Raw genomic sequence first — 26,147 nt, 5'->3', positions numbered from 1 at the left:
CCTCCACAAGAGTGTGAGCTGACTTGATACGGACCGCTTTGGATATTATGTTCCGGTGAGGAGCAACTTTGGTCAGCCCCCTGCACGGTACGGAGAAAGGCGGCAGGAATCATCGAGGCACAGCTGAGGGAGAAGTCGGCGGACATCACCCGGAAGCAGAGCTAAGGTGATTTTGAACGCATTTGTTACGTGTGTAGGTTGTGGAGGTACCGCGATAAGCCAGCAACCCGGGCGCTGAGTCACAATAGCACCTGGAACTTTGGGGAATAACGTAGTATTGGTGGTGCAATGTCAGAGGAGCGGGAGAGAGAAAAGGCATTCGAAGAACTCTTTTTGAATCTGCCCAAAGTCAAACAAGGTACGATGGCAGGAACCAGCAAAATAATTAATAATGAAACTGAAGTTAAGAAACTGATGAGGGAACTTGAGAAAAATCAGAGGGGGGAGCTCACCAAGTGGTGGGAGATCCGCTCCCTAGAGAAATACCACGAAGTTGGGAGAGTGCCCCGCGGCCTCAGGATTATGTTAGTCCCGAGTTTCGAAAATCCGAACCCGGATTTATTAAAAGACTGGGCTGAGAGCAATCTCGAGGCGTCAATGCGCCTACTATGTTTACTGGTTAAGTACGCAAAGGTGGACCGCCAAAAAAATCTTGACAAAATAACCAGAATTAATGAAGAGCTCAAGAAAGACATCTATAATGCGGATAAAGCCTATATTGAACAAACCATCAATGAAATAACGGAACGCCTAAGAAAACAGGAGGCGACAATCAAAACAAGAAAGGCTTATAAATTTGCCTGGGATGAGCTGGACTATGCTCTGGGGCAGATATACACCTTCGCAAGGAAATACGACCAGCTACGCAAACAAAGAAAAGCAGCACCAGCCAAAGGAATGACATCAGCACTACCCACAACTACGGCGGTTATGGATTCTACCTTATCAGGCTCGGATATAAGTCTGGTACCAAGCAGCGATGGCTCTGATGAGGGCGCATTAAACACACGTGGTGAAGACTTGGGCCAATTAACATTGGCGGAGGAAATAGAGTACGTGAGACTCCAGAGGAAGCAAACATTGCGAGCACGTATTCCAAACTCCGCGCAGTCCAAAGACGCAACAGGAGACGCTAGCAACGCCGCAAGTGCGCCAAAGCCAAGAGGGCGACAATCCAAGAAGAAACAATGGCAGAACAAAAAGCAATAAATGAGAACACCATAATCAATTTATCAGCAGTGCAGTTGGACTACTCTCATTGGGCCTATCATTCTGCCCTGAGAGTAATTTCAATTATTGCAACACCAGGGTGGATGTCTTTAAATACATCAGAAAGATCAAGCTCAGAAAATATGATGCCATAAAGAGGAGCACGAGTACTAAGAACAGTAAGGAAAAAGAGAAAAGTGCTAATCCCAGTGGCCTGGTAGCTAGAGACATCACCTTGATGAAGACAATGCACCAACTGCACATGGACATGACGATACTATTGGCACACAAGACTTGGCTGATTATGAAGAACTGGATGTGGCACAAACACCAGGTACCCCTTTCAAAACAGCATCAACTTTTGTCCCCAACATGCCCAGGGATGCTATTGATGTTTACGCTGATAGACTTGTTAAGGAACTCAAAAAACTTCAAATCAAGACTATGAAGCAGCGCAAACAGCAAGATCACAGAATGAGAGCTTACAACACCCTTATGGATAAGTTGAAAAAGGACACCAAGATTGTCATAAATCAATCAGATAAGGGAGGCAATATAGTCCTCTGGGCAAAAGTGGATTACATCCAAGAAGCATATCTTCAGCTCAATGATCCTACCTGTTATATTAAGATCGATTTCAGAACAGCTAAACTCATTGAGGAATCATATGCTAAGAAATTACATCAATGGAAAAGGGATGGATTGATCGATTTCAGAACAGCTAAACTCATTGAGGAATCATATGCTAAGAAATTACATCAATGGAAAAGGGATGGATTGATATCAAGGGATGAACTGAAATTTTTGCATAACACACACCCGGTGTTACCAAACATATATTTCATACCGAAAGTCCACAAACAGATAACACCAGTGCCAGGAAGACCGATTGTATCCGCCATCAAAAGTGTTTTTGAAAACACTTCAAAATACATTGACTTTTATCTGCAAGACTTTGTCGTCAAGTTAGCAGCATACCTCAAGGACACCACTGAATTCTTACATAAACTCAATCAATGTACTTGGTCTGAAAGTTACCTCCTTATCACCATGGACGTTGCCTCACTCTATACGAGTATTGACCACATGGATGGCATCAGAGCAGTAAAATATTACCTGGAACAAAGACCTATTGAGTTCCATCGCCATAACATGATGCTTTTATCCATGATAGAGACGTGTCTCAATAACAATGTCTTTGTATTCAATAATGAGGTATTTAGACAGCTAAGAGGGGTAGCCATGGGGGCATGCTTTTCCCCTACCTACGCGGGGCTCCACGTGGGGTGGTGGGAGGAGCATGTCCTCAAGGTCGCTCATGAAACATGGTGGAACAATAATATCATTAAGTATTGGAGGTATATTGATGATATTTTCATCATATGGCATGGCAGTGCTCAAGAAGCTGAAACATTTGTTGCTGACATCAACAACAATCAATTGAATCTTAAATTTTCAGCAGATGTTAGGAAGGATGAGGCAACATTTTTAGATGTGCATGTAAAAATTAATGATGGCAAAATTACAACCAGCCTGTACAGGAAACCCACCTCGGGTAATACCATCTTGCATGCCCATAGTTTCCATCCTAAACACACTATAGCTGCCATCCCCTATGGAGAGTTTTTAAGAATCCACAGATCATGTAGTACAGTAGAGGAGAGAGATCATCACCAAGAGGAGTGTAGACATCGGCTCCTAGCGAGGGGTTATGATAACAGGAAATTACTTTCTAGTATGATTAAAGCCAACAGAATGGACCGTCAAGAACTTCTTGACCCCCTCAGATTCAACATCAATGCCTCTCCTAATGAGGAAAATGAAACTAACACCATCCGTCTTATAACCGGCTATAGTCGTCAGGCAAAGGAAATAACAAGAATGATAAAACGCGAATGGCCCATCATTTTAACTGACAATGTCCTCAAGGACATTATGCCACAGTCCCCCACCATCACATTTAGGAGAGCGTATTCAATGCGCAATGACTTGGTCAGCAATAGCCCTGAAACACCTTTAGATAATTGGCTATCTCCCCGCAAAGGATTTTTTCGCTGTATTAGTTGTCGGGCTTGCAAATTCGGTGTAAACACCAGATCTTGCTTGACACTGTTTGATATCAAACCAATTATGCTTAAATCCCATTATACATGCCGTACGGAGTTGGCGGTTTATGTATTGAAATGCAGTTGTGATCTCATTTATGTGGGAAGCACAAAGGGAGCAGTATATTTGCGCATTCTCCAACATCTGAGGGCAATAGTGAATGCGGACCCCACGTATCCGGTTGCTCGGCATTTTCAACAAGTACACAAACAGAATTTAAATCATCTGAAGTACTTTGTTATTGATGCCATCATACCGAGTAAAAAAGGTGGGGACAATAAGAAGCGTTTACGCCAATTAGAGTCCAAGTACATTGTTATGCTTAACAGTAAACATCCGGGAGGATTGCACACAGGGGAGGACCGTCGCAATTTCCTGTAGATACATACAGTGTATAAAAATTCCACACATTTAACTGCATGAACCGGGCTTTCTGTATATGGGAAGAGTAAAATTTGTATACTCATTTTATAGTCATGTTGTGGACACAGTATATACATTTCAGGGTGACCATGTTTCGCTATATTCCTTGATGTCCTGCTTAACAGTACCTAGAACCTGGGATATATGAGGAGAAATTATTTGGGCATTTAGAGTTCTTCATATGAATTAATCACTTAGTTTTAATATCACAGCACCTTATTTGCACATATTATACACTTTTAAGGCTCTCATGTTATTTATATGAGATGTACCTTTTTTAGCCTTCACTCATGCTTGGAGTGTCTGATAAGGAACTATACCATCATCCATAAGGTTAGTCAATGTTGGGTTTATCTACAATTAATATTGATTGTTTAAAAACAATAGGGTACGTAGGAGGAGGTCTTGATCAATTTGACCACACTACCATTGTAATGCCCTATTTTTCATGATCTGGTTTGAGTGTACAACAACGTTCTTATCACGAGGTACCTTTTGGTACAGTATATAGATGGGACTAGCTCGACAACAGATTACATGAGAATATAGAGTTTAGTTATACTCTCTATCATCACAGCTGTGTTTGTTTTTGTATTTGTACAGATAATATCGAACACGGATTATGTTTCAACATAATCAATTTATGCTGTAACACGTATTGCATTGAGATCTATGGTGTATTATTTTATCTGCAACCATGCATTATTGCGCCCTATTAACATGTATGCATTGTGATTAGCTTGCATATAATATGAGTATTTGTACGGATAGTAAAGCATACAATTATATGTGAGTCAAACTGATTACCGCTATATATGAAGTGTGTAAGGAGGTAACTTTATGATAATGAGTCTAATATTTACCTCACGGGCACATCAATGCGAGCAACACTAGCATTCTGAACATTGGTAATGCTTTAAGATGGTTGAAATGTTAAAATCTGGTTGAAATAATCATATGCAGTAATGTGTTGCAGAACCTATGTTTTGATGGACAGGGTAAACATTTGTTATTCATCGTTGGCCATTGTAATATGGCGCCCACGAAATGGGATTGGAAGGAGACTTAAAATGTTAGCTCACCTTTTATGTTTACTAGTGCCTGGAAAGGCGCGAAATTCGAATGCTTACCAAACCTTTTTAAACATGACCTCCGCATTATCCGCTCATCAGTGAGCAAGGACGCATGTCCGAAACGCGTCTGATAACTGGCACCACCACCTCCATTTTTATGGAATAAATAATTCTCATATTTAAGACTGGTTTGCGGTGATTATTTCTTGGACTCTGTGTACCTGTGCGCTGACTGACGGCTGCAGCCGGCGACTCGGATAGAGATTATATATATATATATTATATATCTCAGTGAGTTGTCCCTCAGATAAGCAGCACTCCATACACCAGATTGCTGCATTCAGCTTTTAATTGATATGGATGGTATGTTTCTTCTCGATGCAGTCAAACAGCTGAGTTTGACAGCCGGGCGCATTTCGAATTTCATTTCTTCCTCAGAGGCTGGCGAAACAAAGTGCCTGCCGGTATCCATTTCAGTTTATGATTCCCTAAATGGGCTAATTAATACACAGCATTACGGGAAATGGAGTCCGGAAATCAGTCCACAGATGGATGCACCCACAAAATATATATATGTATATATATATATATATATATATATACACACACACACACAGTGTGTGTGTCAAGTGAAATGTACTCTTGTGCCTATTTATAGCTCTGTTAGCTCAGTAGCGCAGTCAGTTTTTCTAAACACAAAACATTTAAGGGAGGGGGGCTTTTTTCTAAGCAGATTCTGCATACTAAAAAGCTTGAAAACTTTGTCATAGAATGCAGCCCTGAAGTAGAAACAACTTCTCTCTGCATCCCATACAAAGATCTTCAATGCATAGTCAAGAGCACTCTTGCCTTAGTGTGGGGACTGCACTTGCTCTTAAAGCGGTAATATTATTATACAGCTGAGGTTCAAACTCGTTGTTATTCCATCGGAGTGCTTCTAGAGTAGAAAGGCCAGCGCTTTATTCTGCTGCTAGACTCGGGCAAACAGACAAGAGCATAAGTGAAGTGCGGCGGTGGAAGGGCGGATTATCTATTTATGTGCCAACAATGCATTATTAACTAGACTGGCTCAGAAAAAACGACTTCAAAATCTATGCACATCAGATGGGAAGTAACCGAGGCCTACTCTTGCATTTCCATCATTGATTAGTCCTCTCAGACTGCTTCGGCAATAGGGGTGACATTTCCATTTACTCGGAGCTAAAGCGGATTGGCATTTTCAAAAAATCCGCAGCATATTGCTATGCTAATCAAGGAATAGCAAGCTGCCTTTCCCATCAATCTTCGCGCGCCCAAGGGCAACAGTGACAAGGCTGCCAGTTTCATCAGGGAATTTTCAATCGAAAGCAAGAGTCTGGAAGGAGAGGATGGCAAAGCCACTCATCAAACTGAAAAATATGGCGAGGCACCCTCCGGTGTGATGAATCTGTTGACTACATTCAGTAGGAATATTCCGGTAACTAAAGAAGTCGAGGCCAGGGCTAGAAATCTGTCTGCTGATATCCCAATTAACCGCTTTTGATGATTTCTATTTGAAAAAATCACGAACATACATGTCCTGTAAAGAAGGGCATACAATGCGTTCTTACAAAACGAAGCAGTCAGCCCCAGCTTCTCTGCCTCAGCACGTCAGACGGCTTATCGTTTCTATATGGGGCGTCCAATACTAAAATGAACGGCCAGTCACCTCCAAGTCCCTGCCAGGATTTCTTGTGTTTTCTTGGGCATCTCTAGAAACCCAACAAGCAGCTAATGTGTGCCAATGTGGGAGCAGAAGGCTCCGTGGGTTTGCAGTCCTCAAGCCCCTCCTTAAAATGTACACCCGTCGCCCACAGATTAGCGTCATTCAATCTAAACAGCTCTGGAAAGTGCACAAGCAGACACGGATGGGAAACCGTTGCAGCGCTTAGAAACCAAACAAGAGCACATGAAGGGTGGGAATCAGTGACAGTGAGTGGGTGGAACAAAGGCACAGCGGATGGCAGTGCCTCATTTCTAAAATATGAAGCATCAGGGCTCTGATCAGGAGACCACTGCAGTATACACCTCCCATCGCCCCTGCCATCACTGCCAAAACAACTCTTAGCCACCTCTCTCCCCTGCTAGTGCGACTGTTCAGATTATTCCAGGTTCCCAAAGCAAAAAGAATGGCTGGGGAGACAGGTATTGTTTATTTGTAATGTATATTGTATTCATAAACAACTGCTGTCCTGCTGGTCTCTAAATTATGTGGCTGACTGTTGTAAGTGGGATGTTGGCAATTAAGTGTCGGTGCCGAGCACCTGAAACCAATTAGTGCCGGTGCCCAACATCGGAAACCACCGGCTCAAATAAAGCACTGGCCTAAGGACAGGCTGAACGAAGAATAGACATAGGTTGAAGATCAAGGGAATACTTAAGGGTAGCACACAGAAAACAAAACATAAGGCAGAATAAATGGAAGCCACTACAGAGTGCAGGCTTCGGGTCGGATTTATATTTTGGAGGATGGCTCACCACATCACAAATGAGACCGACATCTAGTGAGCCTCATTACAAGTGCACTAGGATAGAACGCCCTTCTAATAAGGCGGGTGGCATTCCCACCCCATTTGTGTCGGAGGATAGGTCAGCCAAACTCCAAAACAGGCCAGTGTGCATACAAGGGCAAGAGATAGAGGCCTTGGATGGAGTTCAAAATAAACTGTACTGGGTTGAGTGAGAAGGCAGGGAGCGCAGCAAAGGCATATCGAGTTGCACATGAGAGAGGATAACCCTAAAGATGCGGAGCAGGAAATATTAACAGTGTAAACATTTTGCATATGTTAAGGGATGGGAAAAAATGATAAAAACAAAAGAGGAGATTTGAGTTTGTAAGGAGAGAGGGCTATCAAAGAGCATACCAAAACTGCCAGCAGAGGCGGACAGCGACAGGGAGGAAATACAGTGGAGGGGCATAGAGTAGAGGGGTGTAGCACAGAGTGGAGGAGAGAGGGGCCGCGTAGAGGGAAGTGGAGTGAGGTAGACTGGAGTAAAGTGACGTAGAGTGTCATAGTGGCATGAATGGCAAGAGTGTCCTAGAGCAGAATGCCGGAGAGCAGAGTGGCCTAGAGTGAGCTGTTGTCTAGTGGTGTGGTGCACAGGGGGGTTGTATGACGGAACAATGCAGGGAAATACTCTGCATGCATCTGCCATGCATTTTTTAACCTGCATTTTTTTTTAGCACGCATATGCTTTTACAACGTATGCCTTTACCACATATATATATACACATATAACAAATCTTTACACACATATATACACACACGCAGAATGTATTTGTGGGGGGAGGGGGACCCTGAACTTACCTTAAATGCATGGGAAAGGCATAGGTTGCAATTGCATATGCATTCTAAAAACATCACTGTAGAAAAATATGTGGTAAAGTACAATGTGGTAAAAACCTTGTTGTAAAGGATGTTTCCCACAGGGGCGTGGAGTGGCATAGGGTGGAGTGGCATAGGGTGAAATGCAGTGGAGCGGAGTGCCGTAGAGTGGAGTGCCGTAGAGTGGAGTGCCGTAGCACATCAAGAGTGGCATAGAATGGAGTGGAGTGGAGTATGGGTACTTGCGAACATTTCCCTGGGGCCCACAAAGTACTGTCTGTGGCATGCCAAAGAGCTGCACTGATGCCAGCAGGGCGAGGGTCAGGGTGATGAAAGGTGGGCGTAGAGGGACATGAAGCAGATGCATGGTGTGGACAACAAACCAAGCCTTCACGTGACTTCTGCCTGCCACCAATGCCCTATTCTCATGCTCCAAGAATTAAAATCAAAGCATTAACTTCTGATGTAAATGAAAATGTGAGCGGGAAAGAGATATTCATTTAGTGGCTGAATTGCAAAATGTGAACCCAGAAAACATGGTATCAGTCCTGGCTTCCCCACTTGACAAAATTGTGTGATCCAAGGCAATTGGTTGATATCACTTTGCCTCCCATTTCTCCATTACCACATATTAGACCCCCTTAAAATAGAGTTCAGGATGTGTCTGTGCAAGACCTTCTCTTGTGTTTAATAAACTATAATGTTCTTTCAATTCTAGAACAACTAAGGCTACACACAAGATGCAACTGACAAATGACTTCGCTTTAAGTTCACTAATGGCATTATTTTCAGAATGGGGGCAGCATGAATATTTCCAAGACCATGTATGAAAACAAACACTGCTAATATATACCTCCCAATGTAGTGATATCATCTGATCTACTAAGGTAAAACGCTCATGCATGTTAATAAAATAAACTCTTTGCAAACCTCAAAAAAGCGCATACGTTTTTCCATGTTTAGTGCAAGATGTCTTTAAATCTGAAGGTGTTCCTAAAGATAAGATGTCTAGGACACCATCTTTTCTTCAGTTAACGTGTAAATAACATATGCCTGTTTAAAAGCATCTTTCTGAATGTTCCTGCTGTCAAGTACACAGCAGCCTAGTGCTGCTATCCACCAGGTGGGCTCAATTAAAGGTCAGGAGGGCTGCATGCGGCCCCCAGGCCATACTTTGAGTATGCCTGGAGTAGAGTGTCAGAGTGGAGTGCTGTAGAGAGGAGCAGCAAAGAATGGAGTAAAGTCGTGTACGTGGAGTACAGAGTGTTGTAGAGTGGACTGGCGTAAAGTGGAGTATGCATGATGTGATAGCGCACTGCTATTACAGACAACAGATTTTCAATTGAAATGAGCATTACATTTGCACAAGTGTTACTGATTAAAATGATACAGCACACAAACGATGTGTAAAAGCTTCAAAAATTACCAAAAAAGGTGCTCGATTTCTGCTTTATTTATTCCGATATATTTTGAACTATTTGCACAGTTAATTTTACAAACATTTAAATGTTGTGTGCTAGAAAAAATAACACCCTTTCCTTTCACATGCTGGGTCGCAAGACAGAGTCTGATATTAGGATGAACAAATGTATCGGAGCAAGTCAAGAAAGAAAGGGAAGCATATCAGAGGAAAGTGAGAAACTAAATTGCCTAAAACGTTTTGGGTGAAGAGATTATGATCAGTCGCTGATATTTCATTTAGCATGCAAAAGTGTCAAGCATGGGGGAGAGATCGGGTGACACCAAAGTAATATCTTAAACAACATTAAGTTTAAATACAATACCCAATATAATTTATAGTCAATGACTAAGAGTCTTACTGAAGTCTCAATTGCAATTTAATGGACAAAGTAGCCCATGTGAAGAACAAAAATTTACATTTGTGTATTCCAAAGGTGAGGCCATTTACCTAAGTTGTGAATGGTGAAATATCCATTACCCACAGCAGCAAAAATATAAACAAAAGGAAACATGTTGATTGAAAAATGTAATTCAGGTCATCTAAAGTACAAAACACGGGGGCGTGGTAGGACGCTTACTTTCAGGCTCCTGGCCCTCGTCCTCCCGAAACGGCACAGCACGGCTCCGTGAGGGCCCAATCAGCGTGGAACCGGACTTGCAGGACTGAGGGACGTCTACCGGTCCAGTTTGTGTCCTCACTTTGGCTCTCAAAGAGGATGGCGGCGGAGAGGCAGAACCGCCCGCTCTCACGACCGCGGCCCAACAACGCTGCGCTCCGGATCGGAACGTCGAGGCCAGCTCCCCTTCCCTCTAGCTTCCTCCCTGGCCCTCTATCTCTCGGCGCAGCGGGTGCAGGGACCGCTACGATCTGGCCCATGACCCGGTGAGTGACTGCTACCATCGTCTACCCCGGCGCTGCAGTGAAGAACCCCAGGCCTACCGGGCGCGCTGGGCCAAGGCGATCACCGGCCTCGAGTGGTGGCGAGCCGGACGGAAGGGTGCCGGAGACGGCGGTAGATTACCAGAGTGCCGAGGCCTGTAGTACGGCCTTCGCTGCTGCATGGACTGGCGCCCCCCGCTGAGCTTTGACTGCGGCTGGGCCCTGCTGTAAACGGGGGAGCTTATCCACCCCACTCTTGCCCACTGGCTTTGCTACCTTAGGGGCACCCGGAGAGGGACCGCGACTGGTACCTGGGACCGAAGGAGGCGACTGGGGGCCGTTAGTGCTGCGGCCGTGGAGCGGGCGGCGGCCCGCGCTGGAAAGTACTCGCTCGTGGTCAGCTGCCTGCTGCTGTGCTGTGGACCACCGGGGGTCTTTGGGCCCTACACTGCACTGGAGCACCCATATCTTCAACGGCCAAAAGAGTGAGGCGGGGGCCTGGATACGCCCCCCCGCTGAACGCGGTCCGAGAGTTGTCGGAGGCTCGACTCCCTGTGCCGCCGATTTGGATCGCGGGGGCCCTCCACCGCGGTGGTCTGGGAACCAGGGGCCCGACATCCGCTCTGACGAGGAGTTGAACATGTTGCCGCCCACCCTTCATTGTGAACTGCAGCAGTTGCTGGCGGGACAGCACCTGGTGTTGGAAGGACTGGGGCATCCCCTGGACCTGGATAGTGGATTGCTGGGGCCGTAGGCGACTACCCCACAATACGGACAGGCCGGCCCTACTGCACTCCCTGCTGAATACGGGTAGAGTGCTGCTCGCGGCCCGCTCTCCAACGTCACCGCGACCGGCCACGCAAATCCCCGGTTAGGTTTGGGTGGCGTCTACTACAACTTAGCACCTGGCGCAGGGGAGAAACCGGTGGGACGAGAGCAGAAGGAGACTGACCTGAGGATTCCTTTGCCCCCTGGGACCAAGACATTATGTTAAAAGACTGTCTGCATGCTCTAAAGATCGAGGGAAGGGGAACCCCTGAACCCCCCACTGAGTGCGGGTCGAGTGCTGCTTGCGGCCCGGGTCCCTAAGCCAACGGGCTAGGCCGTGCAGATCCCCGGCTTGTGGCGAGCAGAAGGATCGACTTTGCAACTAGGGTCACCTGCCCAATGTTCAGTAGCATCCTCTGGACCTTCTGCCTGCTGGCCCCTCCACAGCTTGCTCTGCACCCCCTGTTGACGACTGGCCCCTCCTGACGGACCTGGGTTCCTCGGGACTCTGGACCTGCTGTGTCAGTCGCTGGCAGGAGTTGAGCAGCATGTCCAAAGCTCGGAACGCCAAGGCAAAACCCCTGAAGGACATCTTTGGCCGTGCACAGTCCACATCGAACATGGCAGCGGCAGCGCCGGAATCCGCGACACCGAAACAGCTTACGGCCCCTGGGGATGAGCCCATCACGAAAGCCTTCCTGGAGTCACTCTTTCTCACACTGAGGGAAGATATCCAATCGGTAAAAGCCGAATTCGCCACAGAACTCAAAGAGGTGCGCCGGGTCGTTGACAATATTGGTGAGCGAGTAGCCACACCCGAGGAGAGGAACAACGCCACATCTACGGAATTGACAACGCTGCGGAAGGAGGTCATTAGGTTGCAGGACCAGATCGTGGATGTGCAGCTGCATCTGGAGAACATTGAGAACCGGTTCCGTAGACACAACATCCGTATCCGGGGAGTGTGGAATTCTGACGATACAAAGGATTTGTTTGCCTTCTCCACCGGCCTTTTTAAGCATATCCTTGGCGACTCCCATGTGGCAGAAATTGTTCTAGACAGAGCACACAGGGTGGGACTGCCTCGCAGCCCTCAGGCTCCACCGGCGGATATCTTGGTGTGCGTGCAGGACTTCAAGACTAAGGAAGCTATATTATCTAAGGCAATGTCCCTACACCCGATTTCATTCCAGGGCCACTCCCCGGTACTATATCAGGACCTGGCACGGATCACCCTGCAAAGGAGTAGGCAATTCCGCCCTGCGACCGACCACCTGAGGCAACAGGGGATATCATACTCCTAGGGGCACCCATTCCGCCCCATCTTCCGATTTAACAACAAACTGCACCAGATGCTCTCGCTGATGGACGCCTGCTGGGCCTAGTGCCTCCGACGGAGGACATCGCCGAGGGCCTGAGTGAGGGGCCAGATATCACTCCGTCAGGCTGGCAGCAGCAGACAAGAAGGAGGTGCCCTCGGAGACCACCGGCTTCTGAAATTGCTCAGAGCCAGCGAGATTCACTGGCCACAGCCACTGAGGCCCTCGCCGGGGATGGCTCGGAGGCCAAATGAAGACCCGGTGTATGCTTCCACTTTGGGACTCATCTGCTGCTTCCTTGCCGGGTTCGGGAGGGTGGCGGGGAGGGGGTAGTCTCTCCTCATTGACAGACTATTGACCCCCTATTGGTTGTCACTCCTGTCATTTTGGGACAACTGACTTTATTCACAGACTGTTTTTGATTACATTCGGTTTAGGTTAGGGTGGGCTGGATACTTTTTTGGGTGGGATTTTGGTGTTTGCCCCCTTTCTCCTTTTTTCGCTTGGGTGTTGCCCCCCTCGTCCACCTCCCCCCTCCCCCCCTTGCGGGGCGCCAGATTTCACCACGTATGTCCTCCGCCTCTCCCCTTTAGGCCTTGGACTTGCAAGACACTCACCTAGGGTCAGACTTCGCCTATTTCTCCCTTATGTAACATGTGGCAGGAACCACTTAAGGTACTTACTCTTAATGTCCGTGGTCTTAAAAATCCAATCAAACGTAGAGCGGTTCTACACTATTTAGAGCAGTCAACTGCTGATATTTGCCTCTTGCAAGAGACCCACCTCATCTCCAGAGACCACCACAGAATGAAACCCCGCGCATTCCCCACACAACTCTATTCCACTAATTCTTCCAAATCAGCCGGAGTCGCCATCCTAGTATCCCGCTCCTTCAGGGGTAAGGTTTTTTAAAAAATAGCTGAGATTAGGGGCCGCCTACTTAGTTACCAGTTTCTAGTAGCAGGGGTGTCCCTTATAGAGGGCTCGGTGTATGCTCCTAAAGAGGGTCAGGTGAAATTTTTCCACAAGGCACTCACAGAGACTACAGCCAACTCTGAGCGGCGTCTGCTACTAGGGGGGGGGGGAGATTTAAACTTAGACTTTAACAACATCGCTGACCGTTCCTGTCAACGCACCTCACAAGTTGGAGCTCTTTCCCAGGTTGAACTAGATCGTGTGCGAGAGCTAGGCCTAACAGACATGTGGCGACACTTTCACCCTCGTAGCCGAGCTTACACATATTACTCAGGGGCACACAAAACATTTGCAAGGCTCGATTACTTTCTAAGCTCCTCCCTTTTGCAAACTATGGCAACGGACACGGAGATCCTCACCGCATCCCTTTCCCACCACTCTCCCGTCATGGTCCCCTTTCACTTGCCTCACACCCGCCCACCGCTGAGACACTGGCGCCTGCGAGACCCGTTTTTGGACCGGACTTTCACAGTTACCGAAATTAGTACTGCTATCAAGAACTTCCTGACCACAAACGCTAACCCCGACACATCCCTGGCGACGCAATGGTATGCCCTTAAAGCCGTCCTGCGTGGCGGAGCCATCCGCCACGCTTATTACGCCTGCGGTAATAAATGCGGCCGCCTCCTGGCCCATAAACTACGGGAGGCGAAACAGGGAGTACAGGCTATTCGGGAAGCGAGCTCACCTCTGAGGATGCTGACATGCCGAGACCTTTCGGGATTTCTATGCAACCTTGTACTCAGGTGATTCCCTTGATGCCCTACATTGCTCTGACTACCTTGACGCCACGACGTTGCAAGCGCTCTCCCCAGCGTAAACTGACAACCTAGACAGTGATATATGAATGGAGGAAGTTATCACCACCATCTCACGCCTCCGGCTCGGGAAATCACTGGGACTCTGCAGCGTTCTATAAGACCTTTTGTGGCCAAATTGCACCCCTGCTGCAAGACCTCTTTAACGCCTTTGCACACAACGGAGCGATCCCTAGGGAGATGCTAAAGGCGTCTATAGTGGTCATCCCCAAGCCTGGTAAGGACAAGACCCTATGCAGCGCCTACAGGCCTATTTCTCTTCTGAATATGGACAAAGCTTTACACAAGCATTTGCCGTTACTGCCCCAACTAGTTGAACCAGACCAAGCAGAGTTCATACCACAAAGACAGACCAGCGATAAAACGAAGAGAGTTCTGCACCTTATAGAAAAGGCTTCTCGCACCACAGGGGAATACATGCTACTGGCCATTGATGCAGAAAAAGCCTTTGATATGGGGGAAATGGCCTATCTTGAGCAGGTCCTGTCTAGGTTCAGCTTCGGGGACAAAATGCGCATGTGCATATTGAATGGTTATCGCTCGCTGTACGCCACAGTCCGTGTAAACGGCCAGACGTCTTCCCGTTTCCCCATAAGCAGAGGTAAGAGGCAGGGATGTCCTCTTTCCCCCCTCCTCTTTGTGCTCTATATGGAGCCGCTGGCACAACGCATACAGCAACACCCCTTCATTTCTGGGATCAGGTTTCGGAGGAGACATACATACAGTCAGCCTCTATGCGGACTATATTCTCCTTTCCCTCTGTGATCCCATTCAAACTTTGAGGGCGCTCTTCATTTAATTGCATAGCTGCGCACAGGCTTCGCGGTTTAAGATTAATATGGACAAGTCCACCGCCCTCGACATCTCCCTCACTCCACACACGCTGGCCCACATTCGGGAAGACCACCCAATGCAATGGTCCCCTCCTCTACCGTACCATATTTAAGAGTACAATTGAGAGCCACGATCCCTGCAACTATTGCAGCCAACTACGACCGACTTCGTACCCACATCCGTACGGAACTGGATCGATGGAAACATCACACTTTATCTTGGCTTGGTCGGATAGCGCCGATCAAGAGGACTATACTCCCCCAGATCCTATTGGGTCCAACACACCCAATCAGATCTTGCCTGTTTTATATGGCAGGGCCGCAAACCTCAATTCAAGCATGCGATAGCAATTTTGCCCCCTCATTCCATTCCCACGACTTCGGTCGGATTACGGTATCCCTGAAACAGAACGGCTGTCTTACCTACAGCTTAGACACCTGGCCCTCCAACCACAAATCAAACCTGGTGCTCAGAGGTTCTTAAATACAAATGAGAAGTGGCTTGTTACCAGATCGTCCAACAAGAAACTAATCTCGGATCTTTACAAGCACTTACTGCTCACTACAGTCTACACGCACAATGCAGGGCGGGAACTATGGGAGAGGGACCTAGGACGCACCCTAACCCACAAAGAATGGGACAGTATCTATTACAGGTCTAGGCATTCAGCATACCACATAGGCCTCACCAAGACATTGACTAAGGTGGTGACTTATTGGTACTACACGCCTGAGCGTCTCCATCAATTTGATCCCCGTCAGAGTGCTTTGTGCTGGAGAGGTTGTGGGGAGGTGGGCACGCTGGAACATCTCTTGTGGAGCTGTAAACATATCCAACCGTACTAGTCCCAAATTTTAGACGAAATTGACTCTCACCTGGACACACAACTCCCACGCTTCCCAGCCTATGTCCTTTTAGGCCTACCCAATCCACAGATGTACTAAGTCTCGACGAGGTCGACTGATCGCAATCGCCTTGGGGGCAGCTACCCAGAACATACTTGCGCACAGGCGATCTCCCCAGCCTCAGCCACATTCTGGATGGCTACAGAGGCTGTGGGTGATACTGGGGATGGAGAAATTGACACTCACTCTAGCGGGTAGGGGATCTGAGTTCTCAGAATTATGGCGCCCTTTACTAACGCTGCTTATAACAGAATTCAGAGAACTGACCTGCCCTAGATACCCAAGATTACTCCGTCTGGCGGAAACGTCAATCCCACAGGAGAATCCTAAATGCAAGACCCATAGACAGCGATGAATCACATCATGTTTTGCATTTTCCGAGTTCCCTTCCAACTGTATTTACTCTGGAGGATGAGGGGAGGAGGTGGTGGGTGGGTAGTTGGGGGTTTTCTTTTCCTTTCGCTGTCATTGTATTGTTTCTCTCCGCACTATGATCTGTTTACTCTTTGGCCGCTCTAAGCATTTACTGAAGTAATATTGCCCAACGTGGCACTTGTTGTCTGTAACTAACTGATCCTTAGAGCCGGGGGCTGTGTGCTCTGTTTAGTTGTCTGTTTTTGAACCAATAAAAAGATTTACACTAAAAAGTACAGAACACTTTTAATCTATTTTCTTTGTTCCACTTACCTTTCCTGAGCCAAAGACTGCTTCCTGAGCATATCTAATGAGGCACTCCTTGCAGAACAGGTGGCCATCTGCACACTGTGTCAGCTCTTCAAATGCAAACTCTCCATAGCAGCAGCGACACTCAATCATCTGGCCATCCTACAAAACACAAAGACAAAAAACGAACTTAACAATTCAGAACATCAAGCAGCAGCCTAGCCACCACGTGCACAAATGCACACACAATTGCACTTCCGAGAAACAACAATTAATCCCCTCAAATTTTTCTCTGATCAACCAAAAAAGTCATTTAATGCTATTATAATTCAGCTTACACTTACCCATTTACTTTCAACATCAGTTGAATAAAAAAAGAAAGCAAAAAAGGCAGTACCAGTGAATAGGTTAACAAAACTTGAATGTAGGCATAGACCAACAAGGTGGGTAACATTTCTTCACAAGCAGTATGCTGTCCTGTTTATTTAATAAGTATTTACTATTTTATGGTTTAAAAAAGTATTGCTGTAGCCACTGTGCCACCACTCCTAGGTGCACTGATTACAGTACGTTCAGGGAGAGCTGCGCAATGTCCAGAACACCACAGGGCTAGTCAACCCATATCACCCATATATTGAACTGGTGGAGTTGATTTTCACACACAGCACAGCCTCATGACTGCATCCACTCGATTTAAAAGCACTATTTTATTATGCTGTATCACACCTGTAGAAAGGTGGAGTATTATGTGGTGATGCTAGTTAGGCTTCACCATGTAATATTCTCACAGACCACAAAGATTGTCCTTGGATTCACAATAATAAATCCTTAGGTCAGTCCAGGTAGCGTGGCAAAGAGCAGTCAGACTTTATTAGAGCAACATGTGTGTAGTATCTTTTCCATGCTGTCGTTTGCGCGCGGACACTCTGTGATGTCAAAGCTAGCGCTGATCTTTGGCTCGCGCTGTAACACACAGAGAAATGACAGTTAGGGTTTGGCGGTTGGGGATTAGATCTGTGGTGCTGTGCGTGGACGTACTTAGTCCCTGTCTGTGGGATCAGCACTGTACTTACACAATAAATACTTCTTGACGCCCACTTTCCGGAGTCCTGACGTTACTATATTCATTGTGGCGATGATCTTGAATGTGCAAGTAGTGACAAGGCGTTGCAGATTTCTAATCCCCTTTTGACTCCCATTCCTTTGCCCAACAATCCATGGGGAAAAATGGGTATTGATGTTTTAGGACCTTTCCATGTTTTACCTCACCAGTCACGTTTCGCCATAGTTTTAGTCGACTACTTGAAGTGGCCTGAAGTTAAATTTGTTGTTAAGGCAGACTCAAAGGAAATTGTAGAATTTTTTAAAAGATATTTTTACGCTGGAGGGATTTCCCAAAACCATAGTCTCTGACAATGGTGTTCAATTTATTTCCTCTGAAGTGGATGCATTTTTAAAGGAATCTTCCATAGTCCTCTCAAGAGCTCTCTCCATCACCCACAAACCAATGGTTTGGTTGAATGCTTACACAGGGCGATTGCATACGATGGGCAATTTCACACAAAGTTATACCCATAACAGTGAGGACCAAGCTGTGGTTTACAGAACCACACCACACTCCTTTCCTTGATATTTTCCGATTCTCTACAGTTTATAAAATCACTAAATAAGACCTAAAAATGCATCTAAACACTGCATCTTGAGACCAAAGACCACAAAACTGAAAACAGCAGAAGGAAGAAGGGACAATGTTTTAGTGACATCCCTAAACAAGAAAACTCAAGCACAGTAATGTTAGCCCAGTCTTTCTTGATGCTACCTTGTATAACAAAGTTACATTGTATTGGCCCCTTCAGGATTTACTGATTCCTGCAATAAAAATATATTAAAAAAAAAAAATTGGCCCCTTCAGGAACAAATTACATTTACTCTTTCACTCATCTTTTCCTTTCTTTGAATGGCACATATTTTGTGGTTGTAAATGTGTTTTTTTCAGTGTTTATATTTTTACACCAGTGATGGCTATAATTCCTTTCTGTGGGGATTGATCAGTTATTATAGGTTTAAACCTAAAACCAGATAGCCTACATATATTATAAATAGTGCATTGACCTTGCCAAAAAAGGTGAGGGCACAGTTCAGTTCTAACAGTTTACACTGCTCCTGCAGCCTGCAATGGGAGGTCTGCTGGGTCACTCAGGGTGGCACTAACAGTGCTTCCGGCCCTGGTGACCCCTTTAACTCCCATGCTCTGGGTACCACTGGTACCATATACTAGGGACTTAAAAGAAGGTTGGAGTATTTTGCCGATTGGGGTTACCAATTCACATATATCAGTTTTATGGAGATGGAACTTGCACTGTTGCCTGGGCAGATGCTCCAGTGCACTTTCACAGTGATCACCTTCATCACTGGAGTAAAAAAGTGTGTGAAGGGGATGACTATACAAAAAGGGACCTTTCCCACATGACCTATGCCACATGGTTGACATTTGGTGATCACATCACACTGCATGCAGATGATGTCCTTCTATTCCTCTCTGAACACAAGACTAGACTACGCTCCTTCAGCTCTATGCATAGGCCTCCGGTCTACAGGTTAATCATGCAAAGTCCGGTTTCATCCCTCCTGAGAATGTGTCAAGTGGCAGACCACCATACCAGTGCTGCATTTGACCTTCTGATACCTGGGCATCCACGCAACAATCCATCCTGAGCTGACATGAAATATTAATTTTACTCCGCAAATCCTTCCAGAGCCGACATGAAATATTAATTTTACTCCTCTGATCTGAAGGATGAATACGGACCTGAAAAGGTGGCAAACCCTGCCCGCTCAACGTGATGGGGAGGACTGCTCTCTACAAAATGATGATACTATCAAAGTTTGTATATCTTTTCAAAATTTCCTGCAGTTGATACCCTGACAGTGGTTCAGGAAGATGGACTCCTTGCCAACCTCCTTTCCCTGGCACAAGCCCAGGACGCAACTGTCTCTTACGAGCTGTCAACGGGCACCATATGATGGCTGTTTGAGCATGGTTAATTTATGCCTCTACTACTTAGCAACTCAGGTCCTGGTTGTAACCGACTGGCTTAACAGGGGGTGGCCAGACCCAGCTTATAGGGTGGAACGGATGTAGCTGGTTTTACTGGGAATGCTTTACGGTGGCAGAATCCCCAAGAACCTACCAGACATGACCCGAATTATCTTTCTAAGCTGGCACGCCGCATTACGACACTCCGATCGGAACTACAAACTCAGTCAACAAACTCCATTACGAAGGGGGAGGTGGTCATGCAATACAGCTGGCCTAGAAGGATTTACTCACTGGGATATCATTGGCATTTCCCAGCTTGCACCCATATATGCTCATTTCAAGAACTCAGTCAATCTATGCCCTATCACATATACAATTTCATAGGTACTTCAATTGCGGCATGCACTGCAAAAAACATTTCTCCGGTCACAACACTCCCCGAATTCAGTACCCTAGAGGCCAAAATCCTTATGGGTGCGCTATTAAAAGGAGACATTTCCCAGATCTAAAGCACATTGGTCATGAAAGCACCCAACACTCTGGCGCACCTGCAGATTCCATGGGAGGAGTGGGTAGGACAACTAGAGGTTGACGATTGGCTCTAGACTATGGCTGGTGCAGACATCCTACCTTCACGATGCCTACTGCTCCCCCAGCTGATTCCAGAAGGCACGCCCCCCCCCTTTCTGAAATGTTTCAGACATCCATATGCTCCTGCAGATTACTATCATATGGTCTGGACTTGTCCTGTTATTGTGTACTACTGAACCGCAATGACTGAGGAACTGTTGGAGGTGCTGGGATGGGAGGTGGAACTCTCACCAAAGTCGTTCCTTCCAGGTATCTTTGAGAGGACGGAGGGCACGAGGGCTGATCATGCACTGCTTGGGGTGGCCACTAGGTGGCCAAAAGAGAGTGTGTAGATGGAAATCTTCCAGCCTGCCCTTGAGGTCTCAGTGGTGTTGTGGAGTGGACTGGTGTGCCCATAAGGACAAACTGGTATATGAAGCCAGTGGGTGCCCCAAAAAGCATGCCAGGATCTGGAATAAATGGTGGGACCACTTTGGTCTGAACTCAATATAATATTTATTTATTTATTTAAAGAGTTTTATATATCGCTGGCTAAACCCGAAGGTATCAGAGCGCTTTACATTAGGTTCCCCAATGTTACAGAAAATGAAAATAAATTACACATTACGTCAAAAAACATAGCAATATAATGGGAGAGGAGAGAAAGGAGAGACATAAATAGTGGAGGGGGAAAGGGGGAGGTGTGAAGTGGGAGGATGAGGGAAGAGACTAAAGGAAGTCTGTCTAAAGACAGACTGGGTAGGTGATGTCCGAGGAGGGAATCCAGGGCCCGTCTCCCCTTTAACTAAACAAGGTAGCTCCTTCGAGCATCAGTCAAATGTATGAGGGATGTTTCCACCCCCGTGCTCTTATTTTAATTTTATTTATTTTGAAGGTTTTATATAGCGCTAGCTCCACCCGAGTGTATCCGAGCGCTTTACATCTTCGATAGAAGTACACAATAAAAAAACCATGGAAGTTGACCAAAACGGGTTATACAGGTGTTAAAACCAACCAAAAATACAGGGAATAATATAGGGAAACAATAGTGATTAAAGGCACATATAGGAAAAGATAGAGCAGCAAGTTGCAGGAACCAGAATGGTATTGTAAATAGGAAATTAAATAGTATGCCAAGGAGGACTCAAAGGTCATAGTAGGTAGTGGGTGGTAAAGAGAGGAAAATGGGGGGGGGGGGGGGGTGAATGGGGGAAGGGTGAGTAGGAGGGAGGAGGAGAGGTTGTCAGAAAGGAGATCCAGGATTTAGTTTCCCCAAAATGTAGTGAGCAAATAAATGTTACGGTCTTTTTTGAATCTGGGGTGGGAGGGGTTGCATCAAAGGTCTTTGGGTAGGGCATTCCAAATGGTTGGGGTCTTACCAGAGAATGAGCGGAATTTTGAAGAAGCTTTTTTGAGTAGGGGAGAATGAGAAGGAGTGTTGGAGCGTCTCAATGTTCGGGTACAGCCAGCTTTTTTAAGTTCAGTTGAGAGGTAGGATGGGGTCTTCTGGTAAAGGGCTTTGTGAGTAATACAGGCAATTTTATACAAGGATCTGCCTTCAATGGGGAGCCACTTTAGGGACTTGAGGGCAGGGGAGATGTGGTGCAAGCATTTACAGTTTGTTGTTAGCCTGGCGGCGAGGTTGACAACGGATTTGAAGGGGGCCAGGTGGATTTTGAAGGTGCCAGAGAGGAGGGCATTACCATAGTCTATTTTGGATAGAACAAGAGACGCACAAGTTACTTACCTTCAGTAACGATATATCTGTAAGAAACAGTTAGTGTTAGATTCCTTACCTTAGAATATCCCCAGGTGTCAGACTGGATCCAGAAAGTTTTCGGCAGCAGTACCCCTGCACGTCGCTAGGCGTCGTCTGCGGCTCCGCGTCCGTCGTCGTGATCGCCGGGATGACGTTGGAGTACTTGGACGCCGCCCTTGTGCGCTGATGTCAGTTCTGTACATAGCTTTCCGCGCCAGGAACGCAGAGCCATGATAGAACCAGACACTGGTGCCATGAAACTAGGCCCCTGAAAGGGATGTCCTTAACCCTAGATATCGGTTCGCAGGAATGGGGAGGATGGGTGGGGCTGTAAGGAATCTAATACTAACTACTGTTTCTTACAGATATATCGTTACAGAAGGTAAGTAACTTGTGCATCTGAAAGAAACAGGTTAGTGTTAGATTCCTTACCTTAGAATAGATACCCAAGCAATACCAACCCCGGTGGTGGGTCTGCGAACCAAGATCACACCAGAAAGTCCTGGAGAACGGAACGGCCGAAAAAGCCATCTCTCAGGACTTGGCTGTCCAGGCAGTAGTGTCTAGCAAACGTGTGCAGCGAGGCCCACGTAGCTGCCTGGCAGATGTCCTGAAAGGGGACTCCCCGACCCAGGGCAGTAGTAGCCGCCGTGGCACGAGTGGAATGGGCGCGCAGCCCAATAGGAGGCTCCTTTTTTGCCAAGGAGTAACAAACCTTGATACACAAGACGACCCACCGAGAGATGGTCCGCTTGTGCACCGCCCGTCCCTTCTTTGCCCCCACGTAACCAACAAAGAGCTGGTCCTCCACCCGGAACTGGCGTTCGGGTCCAGATAGATTGAGAGCGCACGTTTTGGGTCCAGACGTTGTAGTCTCTCTTCCTATTTCAAGGGATGCAGAGGCGGATAGAAGGTGGGCACAGTGATGGACTGCCCAATATGAAAGGCTGTGACCACCTTGGGCAGGAAATAAGGTCCTTAGAACAACCTTGTCCGGATAGACAGAGGAAAGGAGGTTTAGAAGATAGAGCCTGGAGCTCACTCACTCTCCTGGGAGAGGTGATGGCAACCAGGAAGGCAGTCTTAAGAGTCAGAAGACGAAGAGGACAGTTATGAAGTGGCTCAAAGGGAGCGCACATCAAATACGTTAGAACAAGATTCAAGTCCCACTGAGGCATCACGAAGGGAACAGGAGGGAACAAGTGCATGATGCCTTTCAAGAATCTATTTACAACAGGGGACTTGAAAAGAGATGGCTGATCAGGAAGTCTTAAGAAGGCTGAAATGGCCGAGAGGTAGCCCTTGAGAGTGCCCAGAGCAGAGCCCTGCTGGGCAAGAGAAAGAAGGAAGAGGAGAACCTCTGAAAGGGGGGCAGACAGTGGATCCACAGCCTTTGCTGTGCACCATGCCACAAATGTGTTCCACCTGCAGGCGTATACCGTTTTTGTGGAGGGATGCCTGGCTGCCAGAATCACATTGCAAACTTCAGGAGGCAAGTCAAATGGCCTAAACTGCTGCCGCTCAATCTCCACGCATGTAGGTGGAGACTGCTGCGACAGAAGGTCCTCCTGAAGAGGCAGACGAATCGGAGGATTGACTGACATGCTGAGTAACTTGGGATACCAGTATCTTCGTGCCCAGTCTGGAGCCACAAGGATGACTTGGGCCCGGTCTCGCCTGATCTTCAGCACTCTGGGCAGAAGTGGTATAGGCGGAAAGGCGTACAACAGACTGCAGCTCCACTCGCGACGAAAAGCGTTGCGGAGCGAGTGCCACCTTTGAAATTCCAACGCACAAAACTGATGACATTGCGTGTTCTCTTCGGTGGCAAAAAATATCCAACCATGGCTCTCCCCACTGCCGAAAGAGACCTTGCGCCGCGTCTGAGCTCAGACGCTATTCGTGATCCATCATGCACAGGCAGCTGAGTTTGCCCGCCCTGGCATTCAGGGAACCTGCCAGGTGTTGAACCACCAGGGTAACGCCCTGGTGTTCCAGCCATGTCCAGAGGGTCCATGACCCCACCCCACCCTGTTTGTTGCAGTACCACATGGCGGTGGTGTTGTCCGTGAACATCTGCACTACACTTCCCCGGACAGAGGGAAGGAATGCCTTCAGTGCAAGTCGGATCGCCCGCAACTCCAGAAGGTTGATATGGAGCCAGGACTCTGCCGGAGACCAGAGGTCTCTGATCTCCCTCTCTCCCATGTGGCCCCCCCATCCCAGGAGGGACGCATCTGTCACCACTACGTGCTCCGGTTGGGGAAGGGAGAGAGATCTGCCGCTGACCCAATCGCGGTTCGTGAGCAACCACTGCAACTGGCTCGCAGTGCCCTCTGAGATCAGGACGTGGTCGGACAGGTTGCCCTGATGCTGTGCCCACTGATAACGTCTCTGAGCGATAACGTCTCTTCAACTTCTTTTTCGAAGGCCTCGACTTACCCGAGGACTTGGAGCCAGACGAGTGGTGGTGACTCGTCGAGCGGCGATGACTGAAGCTCCACGACTGGACCCTCGACTTCCTCCTAGACCGGGACCTCGAGCGGTGCGGAGCAGACTGCCGGAGCTCGAGCCGCTTACGGGACCGCTCCAGCCTTCGAGGTCAAGGAGCGGCAGTCGGGGCACGACTTATCATCGTGTTCGGCCCAGAGGCAGTAAAGGCACCGACGGTGGGGGTCAGTCACAGACATCAAGCGGTGACAGTCCTCGCAAGGCTTAAACCCAGGCATCCCTATCGGCACCGTGAGTCGAAGGTCGACTCGAGAAGTGATCAAAATAGATCAAAAACTTTAGACACAAAATGACTAAGAGTACTGCTCTTTCCGGATCTGCGCTTGCTGGCGCAGAAAATAGAAGAACTGACGTCAGCGCGCGAGGCCGGCGTCCAAGTACTCCGACGACGTCATCCTGGCGATCAGGACGCCGACGACGGACCCACAGATGACGCCTAGCGACGCGCAGGGGTACCGCTGATGAAAACTTTCCGGATCCAGTCTGAGGCCTGGGGATATTCTAAGGTAAGGAATCTATGCCTAACCTGTTTCTTGCAGATTGGATAATTAATTTGAAGTCTTCAGCTGGGATACAAGGTTTGATTTTTCTGAGATGCCGGAGAATGAAGAGTGCACTTTTTGCAGAGTTCTTGACATGGGAATTTAGTGTGAGTTTATTGTTGATGGTTGTGCCTAGTGATTTAACCGAATCGGCAAGGGAGAGAGAGAGCAGTTTAGGGCATTAAGGTCGGTGTTCCATGTTTGGATGGGGAGAGGGTTGTTTTTGGCAGAGAAGAGGATGATCTCAGTTTTGTTAGGGTTGAGTTTCAGATGATTGTTATGGAACCAGGTTTGGATCTTGGTTAAGGCAGAGTTAAGGTGCAGAATATCGGCATGGGATATTTTTTTATAGTACAATTGGGTGTCGTCAGCATATAGGTTGTAGTTGATTTTTTCTTGTTTGAGTATCCGGGTAAGTGGTTCCATAAAAAGGTTAAAGAGAGTGGGAGAGAGGATGAATCCTTGAGGGACACCAAGGGAGAGACAGGTTGGGCTAGAGAGGCAGTTTTGAATTTTCATTTGTTTGGTTCTATGCTAAAAGAAGGAAGTGAACCAATTAAGGACAGTGCCACTGAGGCCGAAGCCATTTTTTAGTGTGTTGAGTAGGGTTGGGTGGTACACTGTGTCAAATGCCGCGGAAAGGTCAAGAAGGATGAGTAGGCAGATATCATCCTTGTCCAGGGCTAGGTGAATATCATCAACTATGCTGAGAAGCGCGGTTTCCGTGCTGCACCTTTTGCGGAAGCCAGATTGGAGGGGGTCAAGCAGATTGAACGTGTCAATGTGCTTGTCCAGTTGGAGAAGGGCACATTTTTCCAGGGCTTTGGAGAGGAGGGGGGAGGTTGGAGATGGGGCAGAGATTATTAGGGTTGTTGGGGTCAGCTTTGGGATTTTTGGGGATGGGAGTGATTTGCCCGAGTTGAAGGGAGATGGATACACTCCCTGTT

At 47.2% G+C, this 26,147-nt stretch overlaps 1 protein-coding gene across 8 annotated transcripts in view; it reads right to left on the bottom strand.

Annotated features, from left to right (window-relative positions):
- Positions 1-26,147, bottom strand: part of RNF216 (ring finger protein 216) — a 776,933-nt gene that overhangs the window by 378,498 nt on the left and 372,288 nt on the right. For all 8 annotated transcript variants that reach the window (XM_086940659.1, XM_086940658.1, XM_086940657.1 and 5 more), the window contains one exon: positions 16,803-16,940. In XM_086940659.1, coding sequence (XP_086796785.1) covers positions 16,803-16,940 — 138 coding nt within the window. The remainder of the gene's footprint in view (positions 1-16,802; positions 16,941-26,147) is intronic.

The sequence above is a fragment of the Lissotriton vulgaris genome, chromosome 10 (assembly GCF_964263255.1).
Source record: "Lissotriton vulgaris chromosome 10, aLisVul1.2, whole genome shotgun sequence".
NCBI classification, from domain to species: domain Eukaryota; kingdom Metazoa; phylum Chordata; class Amphibia; order Caudata; family Salamandridae; genus Lissotriton; species Lissotriton vulgaris.
This window is presented reverse-complemented; position numbering and strand designations above follow the sequence as displayed.